Here is a 21,687-nt window from a genome sequence, read left to right as displayed (position 1 = left end):
TTTAGCACTTGGGTTATCAGGACTTTGCCAAAGAATCGGGTGATCTTTTCTCTCTAAATGCAAAGAAGAAGTTTAGATCTTAACTTTTGATGTAGTTTTAGATATATGGTTGGATTTGTTTGATTTTAGTATATTTTTTAAGATAAAAGCCGTCTGGTTTTTATCACATTGATATATATTACACAGTTGTTTCTGGCCCCGGGCTGAATTGCCCACCATTAAACACTATATGTTCAATTGGGAAAATTTATCATTGCTATATTATTGGCAAATTGCTCTAGATGGGTCCGAGCTAGTTATGTTTGTTTGAAGATGCCTTACACTCCTTGTTATTGGACCTGTTTGTCTAGTAGATGGGTTTGTCTATTTATGATCTTGTCAAGTATAGGAAAATTTGCTTCTTTCTCTCTCTCTGTTTCGTTGGTGTAACAGTTTATTGCATCTGGCCTTCCTAGTCTAGAGATCCTGGGTTGGTTTCCCATTCTTTCATATGGATCATGAAAACATATGGATAGTCCCTTTCCTTGCACTTTGGTGTCCCATATGTGATCATCCACTGGCTTGGCTGATGTTAAATATATATATCTCTCCTTGGACTTCCGGTTATCATGGATCACATGCACTTAATTTATGTCTTATAGATCCATCGGGTTTATCTCTAGAGGGTTAACTTTTTGCCTCTCAAAAATACCTAGGCATTAGTAAGTGTCTTTGGAGTTATGAATCCCAGCAGCTTTTCATGTAGTAGTACAAGGTTGCAGGTGCACTACCAGCCTGTTTTGCCTTGGTAGTTTTGAACTTTTTGATAATTTCACAGGGGTAACTTTTTGATGTTTTCAGACAGAGTGAAGTAACTCATCTAACAAGTAAAATCCCTTCATAATCTTTTTTTGTAATTATAGTAGTCATGCAGGAACTTAGAATTACCAAGTCAAGCTCTAAGCAGGTGTTATTTTGCACGTGTGTAATCAAATGAGGGGGTTGGGGCCATGTATTACAGATAATTTTGATCTTTCAAGTTCGCAAGAGGGTGTGTACATGTGTTTTTGCATAGGGCGAATATCTTCTTGAATCTAAGGGAGAAAGAGCGAGTTCATCTGTAACTCTAGCTGGTTAAGGAATCTTTCAAGACTTACATTTTCATGTTAAACCTTGCTAAAAAGCATGCTTCTGTTTCTATTTTTTAAAAGAGAAATCATTAAACAAGAGAATTTAATTCTTAACACTACAGTGTAGTTTTTTCAAGAAAAGATTGTAATGTAATATGAAGTAGAATTTTGAAAGTTATGTTGTGATATTTTTATGCTGTTGCTGTGCTGTAATCCTCATCTATACAAGTCATATCTGTTTTGAGTTGATGAAACGGCTGATCTGTCTTGCTTGTTAATGATATTAGCGAGAAACAGCAGAGATCTGTATTGTTGATTTAATAGCACTAAGTTTTGACAATTATGATTTAAATTTGAATTTTAGCAACAATGGATTGTCGGTAGAATCCACAATAATCTGGTAAAATAGCAAAACAAACCCCTCTTTTTGCCTTTTTGCTAAGTTTATCTCAACGAGAGCACACAAGGTTCATATCTACCTCACTGGCATGTGTTATTTAGTAGTAACCTCTCGCATTTGAAAAAAAATCCTACTCCAATTACCAGCTTGGAAAACTACTAAAATAAAATGATACACTAACATTTCGCAAAGATGTCGGTGTATATATATTATGAACAAAATCAATGTTAAAATGCCATTTGTAACTAATATTTCAAATGAATCCATTTGAAGCAAAAATGGAAAAATGTTTTAGTAAAGTGCTTCTATGCTCATATCATGGAACACTTTTCTACGTAATGTACAACTCTTAACACGTCCACTCTTAAAATATGAAGTGCAAAATGTGCTATGAATGCCACCTTCATCCAGTAACATTTCTGAATTGAAGTAACAGATTGCATGTGTGCGATAATTCAAAGAGATGTAAAGGGTTTAGCAATTGTACACACTACTTGAAATCACAATATGCTGTGTATATACTTAGTCTATGTTCATTTTCTCATAATAATTTCCATCGTCCAATGTTTCACTTTGCTTACATCCCTCAAATGCCTCCCTGTGTGAAGCATTCAGTAACGGTTCAATGTTTTTGGTTATTGATGCAATGTCTCTTGATTCCCTCCTCCTCCTTTTTCGCTTGGGAACAAACCCAAAACTAGTTGGGAAATCTGGTTCATCCTCTACAAGCTCCCCATCAGTTGTACCTACAGCAAAACCCTTCCCAGCAGCATTACTCTTGGAATTCCCTTTGCCAAAAGTCACATTTCTGCTCTTGGTCAAAGGGGCATACTGTTGCTGCCGTTCTTTCACCTGCATCTCTATATGACGTCTTCTGTAAACCTCATCATCCGTATCCTGAGGGTAATCAAATCAAAAACTGTGTTATGACATCATCATTGCAGATACCATTGAAAACTTAATTGTAAACTTTAACTGCAAATCATAGATTCATGTACACATGATCAATATTACCATTGCAAACTTTTGGATTGAAGTGTTATACCTCCTCAGAAGAACAACCTTCATCTGGAGCAGAAACATAATCTAGCAGTCGCCAATGGGGAGTTTCAATGAATGCATGCCTTGCAGGCTCAACATAATTGGCCATCACATTGACAGGCATAATCACATTGTTGATATCAAAGTCACTATTTCGCCTACGAGCTGTAGAAGTTCCTCCATGAGCTTTAGACCCACTTAACATGCAACGAGCTCCCAAACGGCTGGGACTATGCAATTGTGTTGGTGGCCCATTCAAATTCCGCGGAGACCCTAACAGAGAAAACTGGGCCAAAGCTTGTGGAGAAGACGAGGCAACATCTCTGAACTGGGCTTTCGTTGCATTTCTATGAGCTGAGATACCTCTGGTCAGCTGGTTCTTTAACTTTGAAACATGCATTTGCAATGCCTCGATGTGCCATAGGTATTGTTCCATAGAATCTTCCTCCACCAGAAAGTCATCTCCAAACTCGTACTCAAAGTCAGGGTTCAAGTCATCAACTGCAATCATAAGCAAAAGAGTTCATCAAAGAGAACGGAAAGAAAGCTCACATTAACATCAGATCATTACACCATACCATGCATGACACAAGTTTAAGATAGAATCATACGCTCAAGTATTTGCTGGTTCTCATCCCTGATCATCTCCTCAGTTGACAACTCCTCTTGACTGCGCTGCTGTTTTTTTCCTGTAAAAAAAAGAGAGGTATAAAACATGGCAATTAGATACAACAAGAGCAGAAGTAACTAAACCAAATCTAAAACTACATCAATGTTAGTGCAGGTCATTGGAAGTTCCCCAGTTTTACCATATCTTGAAAATACAGGATGCCTTGACATGTAGGACTTCGAATCAACACTCTCTTCTGCCTTTCGTCTTCGTCTGCGCCGAAGAACACGGTTTTGAGTGTAGCCAACCATAGTACTTGTCCTTGTTACTGAACCATCCTGCTTCTGCTCTAGCTGTTGCTTCTTCCGGCTACTAGCGGTTGCAAGTATTTGGCCATACTTCCTGGACTCAGCCTGAAGCTCCTTAACCCGCAGCTCAAGCCAGCGACACCGCCATTCAATACCTTGTCTGTATGTCTTCCACTCGGAATTCAAAGCCCTTTTTTTCCTGAGCACATTAACAAGCAAGAAAAACTTTACAGCCTCTATCTTCACCTCAAAGCTTAACTAGATTAAAAAATTAGCACAATACAAAGGCTTCAAAGTCATGGACTACAAAAACATAGCCTGTCGTCAGCAACTATGCATCCAGTGACCATTGGAAGTGAATAAAACTGTTCTAGAAGCTTCTGCACCAAACAAATAAAAAACAATCCCACAATACAGTTGAGAAATTACCTTCTTGAAGGTGGAGCATTCTCTTCTGTAAGTACCTTGGCACCATTCCCATCACGAAGCTCTGACTCCACTTCACAGCTCTGGCCTTCCATCTCATCGATAAGGTCATTTTGAGTATCACCAAAAGAACTAGAACAGTCTGTTGCTTGATCCTCAAAATTCAACCTCTTATCCTCTCCAGGTAAAAGTTCGAGTATTTCAACCATCACATCTTCTTTCAAGCTCTTTTCAAAGGGCCGTTGGCTAGTGGGAGAGCTAGTGGGAGAAATGGCCCTGTCAGAGACTGTATTTTGTGCCTCCACCATGCCCATTTCACTGACTGCAGATTTTATCGGTGTGGAGATAGGAGCTTGTTTCTCGGCAGAATCAAAAACCAGGTCTACGTTTGAAGAGACGTTGGTAGGCTCATCTGGGTGAGTTTCGCTGAGCTTTTCAACTAAAGCATCTGACTGAGGTGCTTCACAAGCTTGCTCCACTTTCACTCTTGCTGATAATCCATCTTCTTGGATATTCATGCCATCTTGTACCTTCTTGCAAATGCCCAAAAATGCTTTATGTCTAGATGATTGTTGTTCCAAACACCTCTTGCCTTGGCGCAGCATTGAATTTGCGGCATTCCAAATTTCTGAGCGCTTTTGATTATAGTTCATTGCATTGGTGCAAATGCACTCAAAATCTTTCTGAAAAAGTATGCATCCCACATAAGTTTGAAACCAAGAACCTAACTTCAAAAGACAGCTGAAAAGTTCAACGTAACTCACCACAAAGTCAGTCCATGATGTGTACTGTTCAGCATAGACCTTCTCCCGCATTTTCAGGAAGCACATGGGGTTCTTAATGACCTTGGAATAATCTGGAGCAAACGAGTCATCTACAGGGTTCATAAAATTACCCTGTTGGTCAAGCCTGTTCCAGTCCAAACGTGCACTCTGTTAGGATCAAAACTCTCCCCCATCAAAGAATCCAACTTTGATAAATTTCCCTTTAATGTTGAGAAGCCAGCTAGAATTACAGCATTGCTGCATGCACATGCACACCCAAATGCATCTGATGAACTTTTGTAGCTTAAAAATGTATCATTTGAGGAGCTCCACATGAAGCTCCTCCTAAGCGTGAAACCTCAGAAAGTGCAGACCAAACCAAGCGTTTCATCAGTTTCAGCCTACTGTCATTATGCAAGTGATTAGCACTAATCATTTCGAGTTTTTGGGGGTTTCAAGCTTCAAATCACAAGTTTATGAGTTGCTTAACTGTTCAATATTTCGGAGTTAGTTGATGTGAACACTCTTGGAAGTTGGTGTGAACACCCTCTTAGGGTGTAAAGGGCCCTTATTAAGGTCTAGGTCAAAAGGTGAGGCTTGATGCCTATAAAAATATGTACTTGGGTGGTTCCAGAATATGAATATCATTTGAGTTGTGCGACATCTCTCTCTCTCTCTCTCTCTCTCTCTCTCTCCACCATTGTCATCGATTAAACTTCATCTCTCCTTGAACCCTCGTCTCTCTCCCACACTCACATCATGGAAATCTTCCACCCTCCATAACTTGAGCTCCAGATTGGATACCAACATGGCATCAGAGCTAGAGTGAACCATCAGCATCATCATCATCATCATATTTTGATGCTGCTGCCGCCATCATCACCAACATCATAGCGCGTTTTTCTGAGCAGCAAGCATCAGCCTTGTCTGCCAGCACAGCTTCTCATCCTTCTCTGGCAAGTTTCTGTTAAGCCCTGCACTGCTCCAGGTACTGACCAGCCAATGTGCACGGTCTGGCCCTTTCAGTCGTGCCCCCAATAACGCTGCTAACAGTGTGTTGCTGTGTTGCTGCAACGCATGCATAGCAGCTTGTTGGCGCTCTCCTCAATGGTGGCTACACCTGCTGCTGGCCGCCTTCAGCATCGGCCACATCCACACCAATCGCATCAGCCTGCAGCACGCCCCCAACCTCTGCGTTTTTGGTTCTCACTTCACAAATCAAAGGTAGCAAGCTTCTAATTTCAAAATTAATCTTTTACCTATTAAAGGCAAGTTCATATTGGGCTCTCTATAGGCCTCCTCCTGAATTTTCATGGGCATTATCGCCACAGGTGTAAGCTGACACCTAATCCTCAATGGATGCACAATACATGTGTGGCATATTGAGCTTCACATGACAATACATGTATGGCTTGTAGACCCTGACATGGTGTGTTTTTCCTGGGACTAGCTATCCTGGTGATTACATGTACTTATGTTTTGGGACTAGCTATCCTGATGATTACATGTACTTATGTTTTGGGAAGAGTCCGAAGGGATTCTGGATCCCTAAACATTTTACCTGATTGATACAACTCAGCAGATGGGTGTTTCTTCCAGTCTAGTTGCACTCATGTGTGTGCATGACCTTAATTTTATTTTTGGATGACTTATTCTGTTTGCATGGACAATGCCTGAGATCACTGCCTGTGTTGCCCACGGGGCCGGGGACGCCTAGGCACCCTCTGAACGTGTATGTGCACACCTGTTTTGGACTGACACGTGGTCTACATGCGTTTTACAGGTGGTAAGTGTCCCTGAAAACTCAATTTACAGCTTTATGTTTTCACATGCTAATATTTATTGATGTAGGTCCACATTCATTTATAAGTGACCGGGCAAACTTATAAGCTGTACACACTGGGCAGGACTATTTTTAATACACGTGGCGGCCAAAGGACGGGCATTGGACAGTTTATGGGCTGATTTCTTGTAGGTGCCCCTTTCTTGACCTAAAAAGCACACGCCTGGTTGTTTTTGGCGGGGGGAAGCTCTAAAGCTGGAGGTGAAGCAGTCGCATGCTTTCCAAGTGGCTGGTGGGAGCTGGTCGACCTGTTCTGGAGAGCTAAAACTACTGGTTGTCCAGATCAAAAGCCTGCTGGGTGTTGCTCAATTGAATCTGAGTTTCCTCTGGTGCTGGCCGGCTGCTTTGAGGCATCAAAAAGCTGCTGGTCGACTTCTTCTGGTGGAGCAAGAGGGCTGGTTGACTGGAGGACTGTTCCCTATGTGCTGGCCGACTCTTTCTGGCATGAAGAGACTGCTGGCCGACTCCTGCTAGAAGCTCTGAAGGCTGGTCGGCTGCTGGTACAGCCCCTTGAGGCTGGTCAATTTGCTTTGTGCATAGTTCATATCATACGTTTCATACTGACATACGTTAGGGAGAATGATAGGTATGATGAAGTACGATTCAGCTCCTGGTAGAGTTTCACATGTGGCCTTAAATTTGGGGCTATATATGCATGTGGGAGTTGGGACTTAAAAATATTGACAATCTGACACTTGGAAGTTGAAACTTGAAGACTGAATCTTGAAAGTTGACGGCTGAAAACTTGAATGTACATAGTACATACTATGTACTTTATGTACTAATAAGTATGTGCAGTACATTGGTACAGTATAGGGCTTTTTCATAGTATAGAGCCCAGTGCCCAACCTGAGGCCCAAGTTTTTTAGAGCCCGAGCCTAGTTAGTGCCCACTGCCCAACTTGAGGCCCAGGTTCTTTACAGCCTAAGCCTAGTACCTACAAGGTGTAGACCAGCAATGGTGACACTTTCCGCAAAAAAAAATTCTCAAATTTTTTATTCTAAAAACAAATTAACCAAAATCAGTTAAAAAAACATACAATCACTAGCATAAACACCACTAATTAGAATTAGGAAGAGCAAGAATGATAGGCTAGTTTTATACACCATTTTACCATACTTTAGTAGACGTTTGCTTCAACAACAATACGAGTATGATATGAACTATGGCTCTATGGACTTGGCAGGGTTGGAGATAACCTTACAGGGCTGTCCCAGGCTGAGTGGGAATGTTGTGGGCTATCCATGGCGGTCCTACATGTGCTCTAAGTTGGGAAAGCTCTCTCGTTCTGTGAAGGAACACCGAATTTAGCTTATGTTTTGCTACTGTTTTCATCTTGTCCTGGAAGAATCAAGTGCTAGCCAATGGAGAATCCCTGTGCACCCGCAAGGTTGTATCTGAAGCAGACTCCTTTTTGGTAATCTAACCACAAAGGGGGGGGGGAGGGGGGGTTCAGCCCATCTTCTGGCCTCTGTGTACTGTGGAGAGTCGTCTTCTCTTCTCTCTTCTCTGGCATGTTCATGTGTTTGATTAGTATTCATGATTGATAAGATTTCTGTGTTACAACTGCCCTTCCATTACATTGGTATCAGAGCCTGGCTTTCTGCAAAGCTTATGCCATACATGATGTTGGATATGGCTATAAGGAGTCGTTATCCATGAAAGAAGGTTGGGATTTTGAGGTGGCCCTCGTCTTACCTTTAGTTTAAGCGGCAGTGAGGGTATGGAAAGACTTCGTGGCCCTCCTGTCTGTGTAGGGGCACTGTTGCACCCTTACAATCTGTTCAATATCATTCTTGGAAAGCTGGTAGGGAGTGATTCCGAGGCACGGAAATTCTTTTTCTATTTGAAGACTGGTAAATACATCATTGCCAACCATTTAGATTGGAGGATTCTATCACTCGTGTTCGCCACATGCGGGAAGAGGATAGAGATAGAGGCCGAGTTGGGGTTTTGGCAAGTAACGATAACGATTCACAGTTAGCTGCTAGGGCTGAAGGTCAACAGATCTTGATGCTTTGATGAACGAGCATGAAGAGCTCCGTGCTTTACAAAGGGACGCAAATGTACAAAGGGTTATTGAGTCCAAGTCTTAGGCTAAAGCAGATGTGGTCACTTTTGCTGCAATTGTACAACAGATGGGGATTGAGAAACCTCGAGAGTTGGATGTTGCCTATTTGAAAAGCCGTGGCGATGTTGTTTCAGATGATGAGAGCAAGTGGGTTTTCACACGGCAACCTCGCAGGCAATCCCGTGAAGGGACTTCTAATGATGTTGTGAGAGGGCATGTAGCCCGAACAAGTTATGTGCGAGGGCATGCAGCCCGACCAAGTGATGTGAGTGGGCATGCAATCCGACCAAGTGATATGAGAGGGCATGCAACCCGACGGAATGATGTACATCGGCATGCAGCCCAAGCAGATGGCGAAAGGTTTTCAGCCCACATGAGAGATGAGGAAGATCTAAATGTATTGTCGGTGACATCTCTACCCTCTAGGTATGTTCCTCCAAGAGTTCTATCCCGAGTGGACGGTTATGCACAGGAAAACAAACCCTAGATCTGGGCATCCCCGTCATCATAGATATGTCAAAGGAGATGATGAACAAGAGCGGGATGCTCAACACGACAAGAAGGTCAAAGAATTCAAGTTGGGGGACAAGGACATAAAAGTTTGAGAGCTATAATGGAAAACTAGACACCACTAAGGCACTTGCATTCATAAGACAATTTGAAATAGCCTTCTGCACTAAGGATCCCATTTAGAAATCCATGCTCATTGCTCAGGCATGTGGGAATGCATCTAAAAGAGACTGCAAGTGATTGGTGGATGGCAAAGCTCTTAGACAGAACAATTGCTCATACTTGGAGTACTTTTAAGGAGCAATTTTATGATCAATTTCTTCCTCCTCACTTTGAGAAAATGTACGGAAGGAATGGGATTGGTTGACACAAGATGAAGGCGAATCCGTTTCTTCGTATGTTTCAAAGTTTTGGCAGATTCTTCTCAAGGTCACACCATTCATGACAATCAGTGAGGACGAGAAGAAAAGGAAATTCGAGTCAGGGCTGCCTATTTAGTGGGAGCGAAGTATTTCACAAAGATAGATTTACGTACTAGCTACCACTAGATACATATTCGTGAAAGGCACGTCGAAAGAACCCCCTTTCGGACTAGGTATGGCCATTACGAGTTTCTCGTATTACCTTTTGGGTTGACTGATACTCTAGCCACTTTCCAACAAATGATGAACGATCTTTCTCGTGAACATTTGGGGAAGTTTGTGGTTGTGTTCCTGGACAATATTTTAGTATACAGACGTACTCTTGAGGATCGTGTTAGCCACCTCATGATTGTCTTAACTATTTTAAGACAGAATCGACTGTATGCTAAATTTAGTAAATGTGAGTTTTTTATAACAGAAATCATTTACTTGGAACACAAGATCACACGAGACGAGTTGAGCATTGACTATGACCGAGTGCAGAAGTTTTTAGCTTGGCCAATACCTTAGACGGTGAGACAACTTCGTTCTTTTCTCGATTTTGTTGTTTTTCTTCGGAAATCTGTGTAGGAATACTCTTAGCTCATTAGACTTGTTGAAAGGTCATGGACGTAAGTCGATCCAGCCTATCCCTTGGAATAACGATTTGGATACGGCCTTCAACTTTTGAAAGATAAAGTCAAGGAAGCACCTACCTTAGCACTACCTGCTCCTAGTCGGCCTTATGTTTTTGAGACCGATGCGAGTGACTATGCGATCGTGGCTACTCTATTCCAAGATGGTAGACCTATTGCTTTCGAGAGTCGAAAGCTGGACGACAGTCAATCTCGTTGGCCAGACCTTGAGAAAGAGCTTTATGCTATCATTTATGCTCTCAAGGTTTGGAGACATTATTTATATGGCTCCAAGTTTGTGGTATTGACTGATCATCAGTCAATTAAGTATGTGTCTGATGCGGATGATTTGAGAGGACAAAAAGCTAGATGTGTAGAGTTAATGCAAGATTTTGATTTTGAGATACGCTATCGAAAGGGGTCCATGAATAGTGTAGCAGATGCGCTTAGTCGGATCAAAACGGTGAATACTTTGTCGTTCACCGAGATTTCCACCGACTTATTTCAGTCATTGAGAAGGCTTTGCAAGATTGATAGTTATTTTAGTCCATATTGGCAGAGAATCCAGGACAGAGCTCATTGATTGACCAAGACTCAATGACTGAGCAACCTACCATTTAGGCTGCAGGAGTCCAGTGGATGATTCGGAATGGTTTACTGTTCCGTAATGACAAAATTTGTGTACCACACGTCCCGAACATTAGGTCCAAGATTCTTAAGGAGTGTCACGATGCCCCTTCTGCTGGACACCTCGGGGTACACAGGACATTAGCTTTAGTGCGACACACTTTCTATTGGCCAAAGATGAAAGGGTATGTAGAAGATTATGTCCTCAAGTGTCAAATTTATAAAGTTGAACGCTTTAGGCAGGCTGGGATGTTGCATCCTTTGCAAATCCCAAGTAATGAGTGGGAAAGTATTTCCATGGATTTTATTACCGGATTGCCAAGAACATGTCAAGGCCACGATTCTATTTGAGTTGTGGTGGACCGCTTGACAAAGATGGCTAGATTTTTACCTACACGGAAGACTGTTATAGCTACGCAATTAGCAAGGCAATTTATCGAGCAATTGTTTAGATTGTACGGTTTACCGCAGGACATAGTCAGTGATAGGGACTCCAAGATTACAAGTGACTTTTGGAGGCTTGTTTTTGAGAAGTTGGAAACAGCTTTGAATCTAAGTTCCTCGGATCATCCTCGATCTGATGGCCAGACTGAAAGAGTGAAGCAGACTTTGGAAGACATGCTTCGTGCATGTCTCCAAAAGACCGGGTTCATGGGAGGATTATCTTCCTATGTTAGAATTTGCATACAACAGTACTAAGCATACAAGTACCGTTTTTAGTCCTTTTATGCTTATGTCCGGATTTCAACCTAGATCACTTGTTACCGTGGGATTTTCACGACTTCAGATGCAGCGTATACCTTTTTGCAAGACATGCAAGAAATGTTACAAGTTGCGAAGGAATCTATTAGAAGTGCTCAAGACAGAGACAGATTTTATTCTAATAGACATCGTTCATCGAGAGAGTTCTCTGGAGGAACGATGGTGTGTTTGCGAGTTCCAAAAGATTCCAAGACTTTACGGACACGTCGATCTCCGAAACTATCCCCTAGATATTGCGGACCATTTCGAGTTAAACGCCGGATTGGTTCAGTTGCATATGAATCGGACTTGCCTTCGCATGTGAAAGTTCATCCCGTATTTCATGTGAGTAGACTTAAGAAAGTACTGGGTGGAACAGACCAATTAGTTACTCCTCAAGAAATCATAGATGTCAAGGATACGACATTTGTGCCACACGAACCAAAAAAGATTCTTGGATTTCGTGAAAGACGATTGCGGCATACGCTACTCACGGAATACAAGATCAAGTGGAAGGATCGTGTGGAGGAGGACGCTACATGGGAGACATTGACTACCTTCAGAGGGATTACCCAAGGTTTTTATTAAGCTTAGCAGTGAGCTCTTAGAGGAAGAGGAGTATGTCATGTGCACAGAGTGTATCTACCGTGTGCAGCACGCACACAAGACTAGCTTCCAGGCTTGGGATAGCTTGGAGCTAGGCATGCTGATTGGCGAGCCGAGCTAGGGATGGACTGACGGACGGGTGCCAAAGTGTGGACGCTCGGTGACCCGCCAAGAGCCTACAAAAGGGTGGCCAAGGTCAGTCAGTTGGTCAGATTCTCGCGGGTCTTTGCGAGAGCTCTGTGGTCAAGAGCCTAGATCTAGTGCAAACATGCACCTGCTTCATGCAATCAAGGCCGGTAGCAGTCTCGAGGCCCACGAGGGTAGCTCCGTGGCAGTAAGGGAGGTCATGGAGTAGAGACTGGTCGGTGCATCTTGCTAGTTAGCTCAGCTCGTGGCTCGGTGGGGACAGCCAGGTCTTGTGGATTTTGCCCACGGCTATCATGGTTGGGTGGTGAGTCAGGCCTGCACCCCCTTCACGTTTTATGGCTTTGTTTTGAAAGTTTTGAGTCTTATTTCAAGATTGCTCTACGAGGAGATCGATGGGGACTTGACATCTTGCCAGAGATGGGAGATTTGCAGTAGCATTGTAGCCTGGCACATATGGCAAGCTCGGTGCAGCGAAGCCATTGAGGGTACCCATACTGTCACGTGCATCCCGCACTTGGATGCCACGTAGACATTTCTGTACAGAAGGTGCAGGACTTGGGATGGTGAACTGGTCCCATGTGAGCCCAGTCCGGGACGAGTCAGCCAGGGATCCATCTCAGTCGTCCGAGGTCAGGTGTGCATTGTCCTGCACATGAGTCCAAGGTCAGGTGTGCACTGTCCTGCACATGAAGCAGTGCCAGTCCGCGCTGTGAGTCTCCCTCTGGAATGATGTCAGATGTTCTGTGTATCTGGTTTGCAACTGGATGCCAGGCCTCTGTAGGCATGTAGGTTTGCATGTAGAGATGGGGCCAGCCATAGGGCTACCCCAGTGTGAGGATTTGCACTTGCACTTGTAGAATGGGCATGGGGGAGGTGTAGAACCACCCCCAAGGGGCCAGGAGGGCCCACATTGTGCCCACCAGCCATGGCTTGGGCTGGAAGGGCTGTCGGCCAGCCCTAGGGCTGCTGGACAGGCAGCCGACAGGGTTAGAAACCCTACCTAGCCAGTCGGCCAGGTGTGGGGGGCAGTCCCACACCCATGCGCATGATGCCCAGCAGTCAGGATGCTGTCCCAGAACATATGCGCAGGCTGGACAGTATTAATTATAAGTGTGCAAGCACTTTATTAACAAGACACAGTCGTGGAGCTCCCTGAAGCCAGCCGACTGCATATAGTAGAGGGTATAAATACCCAAGACATAAATCATTTCACTCATGTCATAACTCACCAAGTGCTCCAAGCAACCAAGGGCCAGGACAGCCAAGAACATTGCTAAAGCAAAGGGGTGAAGGACTGAAGGTCAAGGGCAGGTTTTCCAGCCAAGAAAAGGTCAAGTACTTTGTATTTGTTTTCAGATTTACATCATTCTAATAAAGCAAATACACCATCCGTGGTGGGGGCCCTACAGAGGGTAATTGGGACCCAATACTGTGTCCTTCTCCATCTCCCCCTTCTCTCTCTATTTTTCTGCACATCGTCTTTCAGTTTGTGCGTTAATTCCGTCGCGAAAAGAGTGCTGTTTTCTGAGTTTTGAAGTACCGATCCTTCTCCGAAGCTTCCGCATATTACAGTGGTATCAGAGCTCACTTCAAGGACAAAGATTCAGCAAAGAAAACCAGAAAATTTTTTCGCTCGTGTGGTTGGTTTTTAGACGCCGGTGGACTACCCCTTTCGGAGTGACTCCTGTCCCTCGAAGGACGGTTGGTTTTTAGCCTCCGGAAGCCTCCGGAAGTCTCCCACACAGATAGTGGATGGTAAAATTGCGTTCCGGAAAGGAATTGCATTTTCCCGCTATGGCGAGCTTTGGCGACGAGAGAGAACCAGAACCATGGGACCAGAGTGCACCAGGCAGCCCAGCTAGGGCACCTGGCTTGAGTGTACAAGACATGTTCCAGCAAATGATGCGAGCAATCGCAGACCAGACAACCAAGTTGGATGAGCAGAAGGCGCGGATTTTGGCTCTGGAGGAGCGTTCTCGCTCGCCAGCGTCGCGTTTTCCATCTCCTCCTCCCTCTCCTTCCGTATCCCAGATACCAGATCCTCGTCTCACAGGGACCCTCTCGCAGGGTCACAGCCGCAGCCAAGCTCCTTGCTTGAGATGCAGATGCGTGCATTGGAGATTCGTCCGTGACCTTAAGCAACGGTTTTTACCGCCCCACTACCTTGAGCGACTCGAAGACGAGTTCAGGGGTGCGCGTCAGAATGCGCAACCAGTCCTTCAGTTTGCCAATAGAATTTCGACCTTGTGTCTACAATTAGGCTTATCTGATGCGGACAAGAAAGGGCAGTTTTTGTATGGCTTGGACACGCAAATCCAATGGGAGGTGCGTATGTTTAGGCCAGCCACCTTTGAGGACGCACTCTCGCTTGCGCAGAGTGCAGAAATGAAACACAATGGTGGCAAGTCCAAGACTTCCCAGCCGGCTTCTCCCAAGGCTAACACCTCGGGGGGCAAAAGCCAGAACCAGACGGGGTCTTCCCCAGGACAGAGCCCGGGAGCCTCTGGCTCCAAGAACTCGAACAATGCGTCTAAGCTTACTCCAGACCAGAAAGCGGAGGCAGGCAAGACAGGTGGCAAGTTGAGTGCTGAGGAGCTTGCTCAGTACAGGAAGGAGGGTAGATGTTACTTTTGTCACACAAAAGGACATACTTCTCGGGATTGTCCGAAGAAGCCTCCAAAGGCCGCCGCCGCCTCCACAGCTTCCGTGGTGAGCACAGCTCCCACACAGACCCCAGCGGCTACCCCTAATTCTTCAACCCCCGGTGCTTCAGTTGGAGCAATTATTAGCCGGGAGCTCGAAGATAAGCAGAAGGGCGCCCATGACCAGGAGTATGAGCGCAACGAATTGCTCAAGTCCTTTGGCTACATTGGTGGCCAGAGAATCGTTGTCTTGTTTGACAGCGGCAGCACGGAGGATGTGATCACGGAAGAGGCCGCTAGGCGTGCCCGTTTCGAGCTGACTCCGGTGGACAAACAGGTTGAGGGTTTTAGCACAGGTATGACAACGAGCGTCAAGTATGAAGCTCTAGGTGCTAAGTTAGTCATTCAGGGCATAGAGTTTGTGCGTGACTTTATGGTTGCCCCTCTTGTAGGAGCAGACATAATTTTGGGTATCCAGTGGTTTCACAAGTTTCTTCCTGATGTCAAGTGGGACAAGCACACATTCCAGATTGATCGGAATGTGTCAAACACCCCGGTGACCATTAAGTGTGAGCCAGGTATTCCAAACTTTCCGCTCATAAGCCACTTGCAGGCTAAGCGAGCAGTCAGGAAAGGCGCACAGTGTGCGATGATTTACGTCCAGACAGCCCAGACGGTGGCCAGTGCTTCCGAGAAGTACTCGGTTCTCCATGAAAAGTTCCAGAAGATTTTTCTTCGGGACAGTCTCCCTCCCCAGCTTCCCCCGTCCAGACCGGAGGATCACAAGATTGACCTCTTCCCAGGCTCGGAACCCCCGAGCAAGTTTCCGTATCGCCTTTCTAAGGCAATGGAATCGGAGTTGGACCGCCAACTCCAAGAATTGTTGCAAGCTGGCTTCATCCGCCCCAGCGTGTCGCCATTTGCAGCACCGATCTTATTTGTCAAGAAGAAAGATGGGTCTTCTCGGTTGTGTGTCGATTATCGTGCACTCAACAAGCTGACTATCAAGAGCAGATTCCCGATGCCTCGAATTGACTATATTCTCGAGAGGCTGAATGGAGCTAAGGTGTTCTCTAAATTGGATTAAAAGAGTGGGTACCACCAGGTTCGGATTGTTGAGGGGGACATCCCCAAGACAGCTTTCCGTACAGAACGGGCCCACTATGAATTTGTGGTCATGCCATTTGGTTTGACGAACGCCCCAGCTACATTTAACCGCATGATGATGCGTATTTTCCGGGAGTTGATTGGAGTGTGTGTGTTCATATTTTTGGACGACATACTCATATTTTCAGCTACAGTTGAGCAGCATGACATTGATGTGGAGAAAGTCCTTAAGTTGCTGGAAAGCAACGAGCTCTATGTCAATGAAAAGAAGTCAGAATTTTATCTGTTCCAGGTACATTACTTGGGATATATAATCAGTGCCGAAGGCATTCGACTTGATCCGGCTAAAGTGGCCGAGATTGTTAACTGGGAAGTACCTCAGACTGCTTATGACATTAGATCATTTGTGGGTATATGCCAGGCATATTCCACCCACATTGACAAGTTTTTTGATCTCTCGGCAGACCTCACCGATCTGCTAAAGGGAGTGAAAACAAGGAGACAAAAGATTCGAATGACTCCACGAGCGTTGGAGGCATTCCAGAACCTCAAGGTGGCTTTGTCAGAAGCGCCTTGTTTAGCACTTGCCTCGTGGGACGAACCATTTCAGGTGATCACCGATGTGAGTAACATCGCAATTGGAGGTGTATTGCAACAGAATGGTCATCCAGTAGCTTACATGTCTCGTAAGTTACTGCCCGCCGAAAAGAACTACTCAGTCTATGATCGTGAACTCCTAGCAGTCATACAGGCCTTGAAACATTGGAAACATTTCCTGTATGGCCGTGACTTCGAGGTCCGCACTGACCATCAGGCATTGCGCTGGATTCAGACGATGCCAAGTGCACAGTGGAGTGATCGACAACACCGCTGGAGTCAGATATTCCAGCAGTTTGGTGGCATGATTGAGTACCTTCCACGAAAGGCCAATCCAGTGGCCGATGCTTTGAGCAGGAAGGGACAAGTATCTGCGATTCAGACCACTAGACTTGACCTCGTTGGTACTGGACTGGAAGACATGAAGCACACGTACGCGGATTCCGAGGAATTCGGTACTCAGTGGGAACAGGCATTGGATGCCACAGGACCATGCCATTTTCTGATACGCGATGGTTGGCTTTACTACAAAGGCCGACTGTGTGTCATGAAATCATTCCGGGCAGCTCTTCTCCATGATGCCCATGACGCCATTACAGGTGGTCATAGTGGCATGAATTCGACTCTGGAGAAATTAGAACGGCAATACTATTGGCCAAAGATGAGGCGTGATGTGTTTACATATGTACAACGCTGTGACATTTGTCAAAAGGTGAAAGCTCCTCGTGGAAAGAAGATAGGGTTGTTACAGCCTTTGCCAATTCCTGAGGGTCCTTTCCAAGACATTTCGATGGACTTTGTCACAAATCTGCCTCCCAGTCCGAGTAAGCGTAATACACAGTGTTTGACTATTGTTGACACGTTCAGCAAATTTGTTATGCTTATTCCTTGCAGGGCCAATGTGACCGCCGAGGATGTTGCCCAGCTATTCATTCGGCATTGGTACCCGATTGGTGGGATTCCTAGGACCATAGTGTCAGACCGAGATGCCAAGTTTACTAGTCATTTTTGGAGGGCATTGTTTGATAATTTTGGTACTAAGTTGAATTTTTCCAGTGCATTCCACCCACAGACAGATGGCCAGACAGAGATATACAACCAGTTGGCCTTTGATGTGCTGAAGTGTTATGTCCACGATCAGCAAGGTAAGTGGGAATCGTTTTTGCCTTTAGTTCAAGCTGTTTTGAATGACTCTTTTTCTTCAGCTATTGGCAGGACTCCATATGAGGCAGCGTTTGGAAGGCCTTTTCAGTCGTTGTTAACCAGGACGTCGTCTTCAGTACCGGAGGCGAACAGAGTGACGGAGTCTTACCAGGAGATCCTAGAATCCGTTAAAGACAGGTTGGCTAAAGCGCAAGAGGCCTACACTCGACAGGCCAATAAAGACCGAAGGGACATGAAGTTTTCGGAAGGAGATTGGGTGTATCTTCGGATAATGAAGCAAAGATTGAAGCAGGTGGACAAGCGATGCCCAAAGTTGTCTTTCAGGAGCTTCGGACCATTTCCCATCCGGAAAAAGATTAATGAGGTGTCTATGCAGTTAAAGCTACCTCCGAGTCGGACTATGCACGATGTATTTCATGTCAGTTGGTTAAAGCCATATGCAGGTCCACCCCCTTCAGAGGTCAAAGACGAAGCGGAACCAGACATTATTGATGAAGCAGAAGTAATGGTTCCAGAACAGATCCTTCTGCACCGTTTCAAGCATGGCTCAGGCCGAAGACTACGACAGTTTCTCACGAAGTTTCAGGACCGAGGAACTCATGAAGCGGTATGGCTCGACAAGGAATTTTTCGAAGACTATCCGGCATTATTGACGGATTATTTGGAGGCTATGCAGCTTCCGTCAAGTTAAGCAGAAGGGGATGTCACGTGCATCCCGCACTTGGATGCCACGTAGACATTTCTGTACAGAAGGTGCAGGACTTGGGATGGTGAACTGGTCCCATGTGAGCCCAGTCCGGGACGAGTCAGCCAGGGATCCATCTCAGTCGTCCGAGGTCAGGTGTGCATTGTCCTGCACATGAGTCCAAGGTCAGGTGTGCACTGTCCTGCACATGAAGCAGTGCCAGTCCGCGCTGTGAGTCTCCCTCTGGAATGATGTCAGATGTTCTGTGTATCTGGTTTGCAACTGGATGCCAGGCCTCTGTAGGCATGTAGGTTTGCATGTAGAGATGGGGCCAGCCATAGGGCTACCCCAGTGTGAGGATTTGCACTTGCACTTGTAGAATGGGCATGGGGGAGGTGTAGAACCACCCCCAAGGGGCCAGGAGGGCCCACATTGTGCCCACCAGCCATGGCTTGGGCTGGAAGGGCTGTCGGCCAGCCCTAGGGCTGCTGGACAGGCAGCCGACAGGGTTAGAAACCCTACCTAGCCAGTCGGCCAGGTGTGGGGGGCAGTCCCACACCCATGCGCATGATGCCCAGCAGTCAGGATGCTGTCCCAGAACATATGCGCAGGCTGGACAGTATTAATTATAAGTGTGCAAGCACTTTATTAACAAGACACAGTCGTGGAGCTCCCTGAAGCCAGCCGACTGCATATAGTAGAGGGTATAAATACCCAAGACATAAATCATTTCACTCATGTCATAACTCACCAAGTGCTCCAAGCAACCAAGGGCCAGGACAGCCAAGAACATTGCTAAAGCAAAGGGGTGAAGGACTGAAGGTCAAGGGCAGGTTTTCCAGCCAAGAAAAGGTCAAGTACTTTGTATTTGTTTTCAGATTTACATCATTCTAATAAAGCAAATACACCATCCGTGGTGGGGGCCCTACAGAGGGTAATTGGGACCCAATACTGTGTCCTTCTCCATCTCCCCCTTCTCTCTCTATTTTTCTGCACATCGTCTTTCAGTTTGTGCGTTAATTCCGTCGCGAAAAGAGTGCTGTTTTCTGAGTTTTGAAGTACCGATCCTTCTCCGAAGCTTCCGCATATTACAGTGGTATCAGAGCTCACTTCAAGGACAAAGATTCAGCAAAGAAAACCAGAAAATTTTTTCGCTCGTGTGGTTGGTTTTTAGACGCCGGTGGACTACCCCTTTCGGAGTGACTCCTGTCCCTCGAAGGACGGTTGGTTTTTAGCCTCCGGAAGCCTCCGGAAGTCTCCCACACAGATAGTGGATGGTAAAATTGCGTTCCGGAAAGGAATTGCATTTTCCCGCTATGGCGAGCTTTGGCGACGAGAGAGAACCAGAACCATGGGACCAGAGTGCACCAGGCAGCCCAGCTAGGGCACCTGGCTTGAGTGTACAAGACATGTTCCAGCAGATGATGCGAGCAATCGCAGACCAGACAACCAAGTTGGATGAGCAGAAGGCGCGGATTTTGGCTCTGGAGGAGCGTTCTCGCTCGCCAGCGTCGCGTTTTCCATCTCCTCCTCCCTCTCCTTCCGTATCCCAGATACCAGATCCTCGTCTCACAGGGACCCTCTCGCAGGGTCACAGCCGCAGCCAAGCTCCTTGCTTGAGATGCAGATGCGTGCATTGGAGATTCGTCCGTGACCTTAAGCAACGGTTTTTACCGCCCCACTACCTTGAGCGACTCGAAGACGAGTTCAGGGGTGCGCGTCAGAATGCGCAACCAGTCCTTCAGTTTGCCAATAGAATTTCGACCTTGTGTCTACAATTAGGCTTATCTGATGCGGACAAGAAAGGGCAGTTTTTGTATGGCTTGGACACGCAAATCCAATGGGAGGTGCGTATGTTTAGGCCAGCCACCTTTGAGGACGCACTCTCGCTTGCGCAGAGTGCAGAAATGAAACACAATGGTGGCAAGTCCAAGACTTCCCAGCCGGCTTCTCCCAAGGCTAACACCTCGGGGGGCAAAAGCCAGAACCAGACGGGGTCTTCCCCAGGACAGAGCCCGGGAGCCTCTGGCTCCAAGAACTCGAACAATGCGTCTAAGCTTACTCCAGACCAGAAAGCGGAGGCAGGCAAGACAGGTGGCAAGTTGAGTGCTGAGGAGCTTGCTCAGTACAGGAAGGAGGGTAGATGTTACTTTTGTCACACAAAAGGACATACTTCTCGGGATTGTCCGAAGAAGCCTCCAAAGGCCGCCGCCGCCTCCACAGCTTCCGTGGTGAGCACAGCTCCCACACAGACCCCAGCGGCTACCCCTAATTCTTCAACCCCCGGTGCTTCAGTTGGAGCAATTATTAGCCGGGAGCTCGAAGATAAGCAGAAGGGCGCCCATGACCAGGAGTATGAGCGCAACGAATTGCTCAAGTCCTTTGGCTACATTGGTGGCCAGAGAATCGTTGTCTTGTTTGACAGCGGCAGCACGGAGGATGTGATCACGGAAGAGGCCGCTAGGCGTGCCCGTTTCGAGCTGACTCCGGTGGACAAACAGGTTGAGGGTTTTAGCACAGGTATGACAACGAGCGTCAAGTATGAAGCTCTAGGTGCTAAGTTAGTCATTCAGGGCATAGAGTTTGTGCGTGACTTTATGGTTGCCCCTCTTGTAGGAGCAGACATAATTTTGGGTATCCAGTGGTTTCACAAGTTTCTTCCTGATGTCAAGTGGGACAAGCACACATTCCAGATTGATCGGAATGTGTCAAACACCCCGGTGACCATTAAGTGTGAGCCAGGTATTCCAAACTTTCCGCTCATAAGCCACTTGCAGGCTAAGCGAGCAGTCAGGAAAGGCGCACAGTGTGCGATGATTTACGTCCAGACAGCCCAGACGGTGGCCAGTGCTTCCGAGAAGTACTCGGTTCTCCATGAAAAGTTCCAGAAGATTTTTCTTCGGGACAGTCTCCCTCCCCAGCTTCCCCCGTCCAGACCGGAGGATCACAAGATTGACCTCTTCCCAGGCTCGGAACCCCCGAGCAAGTTTCCGTATCGCCTTTCTAAGGCAATGGAATCGGAGTTGGACCGCCAACTCCAAGAATTGTTGCAAGCTGGCTTCATCCGCCCCAGCGTGTCGCCATTTGCAGCACCGATCTTATTTGTCAAGAAGAAAGATGGGTCTTCTCGGTTGTGTGTCGATTATCGTGCACTCAACAAGCTGACTATCAAGAGCAGATTCCCGATGCCTCGAATTGACTATATTCTCGAGAGGCTGAATGGAGCTAAGGTGTTCTCTAAATTGGATTAAAA

General features: G+C 46.0%; 2 protein-coding genes across 2 annotated transcripts in view; one reads left to right on the top strand and one right to left on the bottom strand.

The window, feature by feature from the left end:
• Nucleotides 1-1,691: 1,691 nt before the first annotated feature.
• LOC147616472 (uncharacterized) overlaps nt 1,692-21,687 on the bottom strand; it is an 87,673-nt gene continuing 67,677 nt past the window's right edge. Inside the window, exons 3-8 of the mRNA XM_086777540.1 lie at nt 4,659-4,803; nt 3,898-4,577; nt 3,360-3,667; nt 3,162-3,239; nt 2,555-3,051; nt 1,692-2,406 (exon numbers count right to left, since the gene is read on the bottom strand). Of these exons, the coding sequence (XP_086633666.1) occupies nt 2,032-2,406; nt 2,555-3,051; nt 3,162-3,239; nt 3,360-3,667; nt 3,898-4,577; nt 4,659-4,803 (2,083 nt within the window). The 3' untranslated portion in view covers nt 1,692-2,031. The remainder of the gene's footprint in view (nt 2,407-2,554; nt 3,052-3,161; nt 3,240-3,359; nt 3,668-3,897; nt 4,578-4,658; nt 4,804-21,687) is intronic.
• Nucleotides 17,983-18,948, top strand: LOC147616475 (uncharacterized). The gene is made up of 2 exons (XM_086777090.1): nt 17,983-18,590; nt 18,625-18,948. The coding sequence occupies exon 1, from the start codon at nt 18,021-18,023 to the stop codon at nt 18,438-18,440; it is 420 nt and encodes a 139-aa protein (XP_086633216.1). The 5' UTR covers nt 17,983-18,020; the 3' UTR covers nt 18,441-18,590; nt 18,625-18,948.

The sequence above is a fragment of the Cibotium barometz genome, chromosome 38 (assembly GCF_041138505.1).
Source record: "Cibotium barometz isolate CiBa-2024 chromosome 38, ASM4113850v1, whole genome shotgun sequence".
Taxonomy (NCBI): Eukaryota; Viridiplantae; Streptophyta; class Polypodiopsida; order Cyatheales; family Cibotiaceae; genus Cibotium; species Cibotium barometz.
Note: the sequence above shows the minus strand (reverse complement) of the source record. Positions and strands in the feature narration are given on the sequence as shown.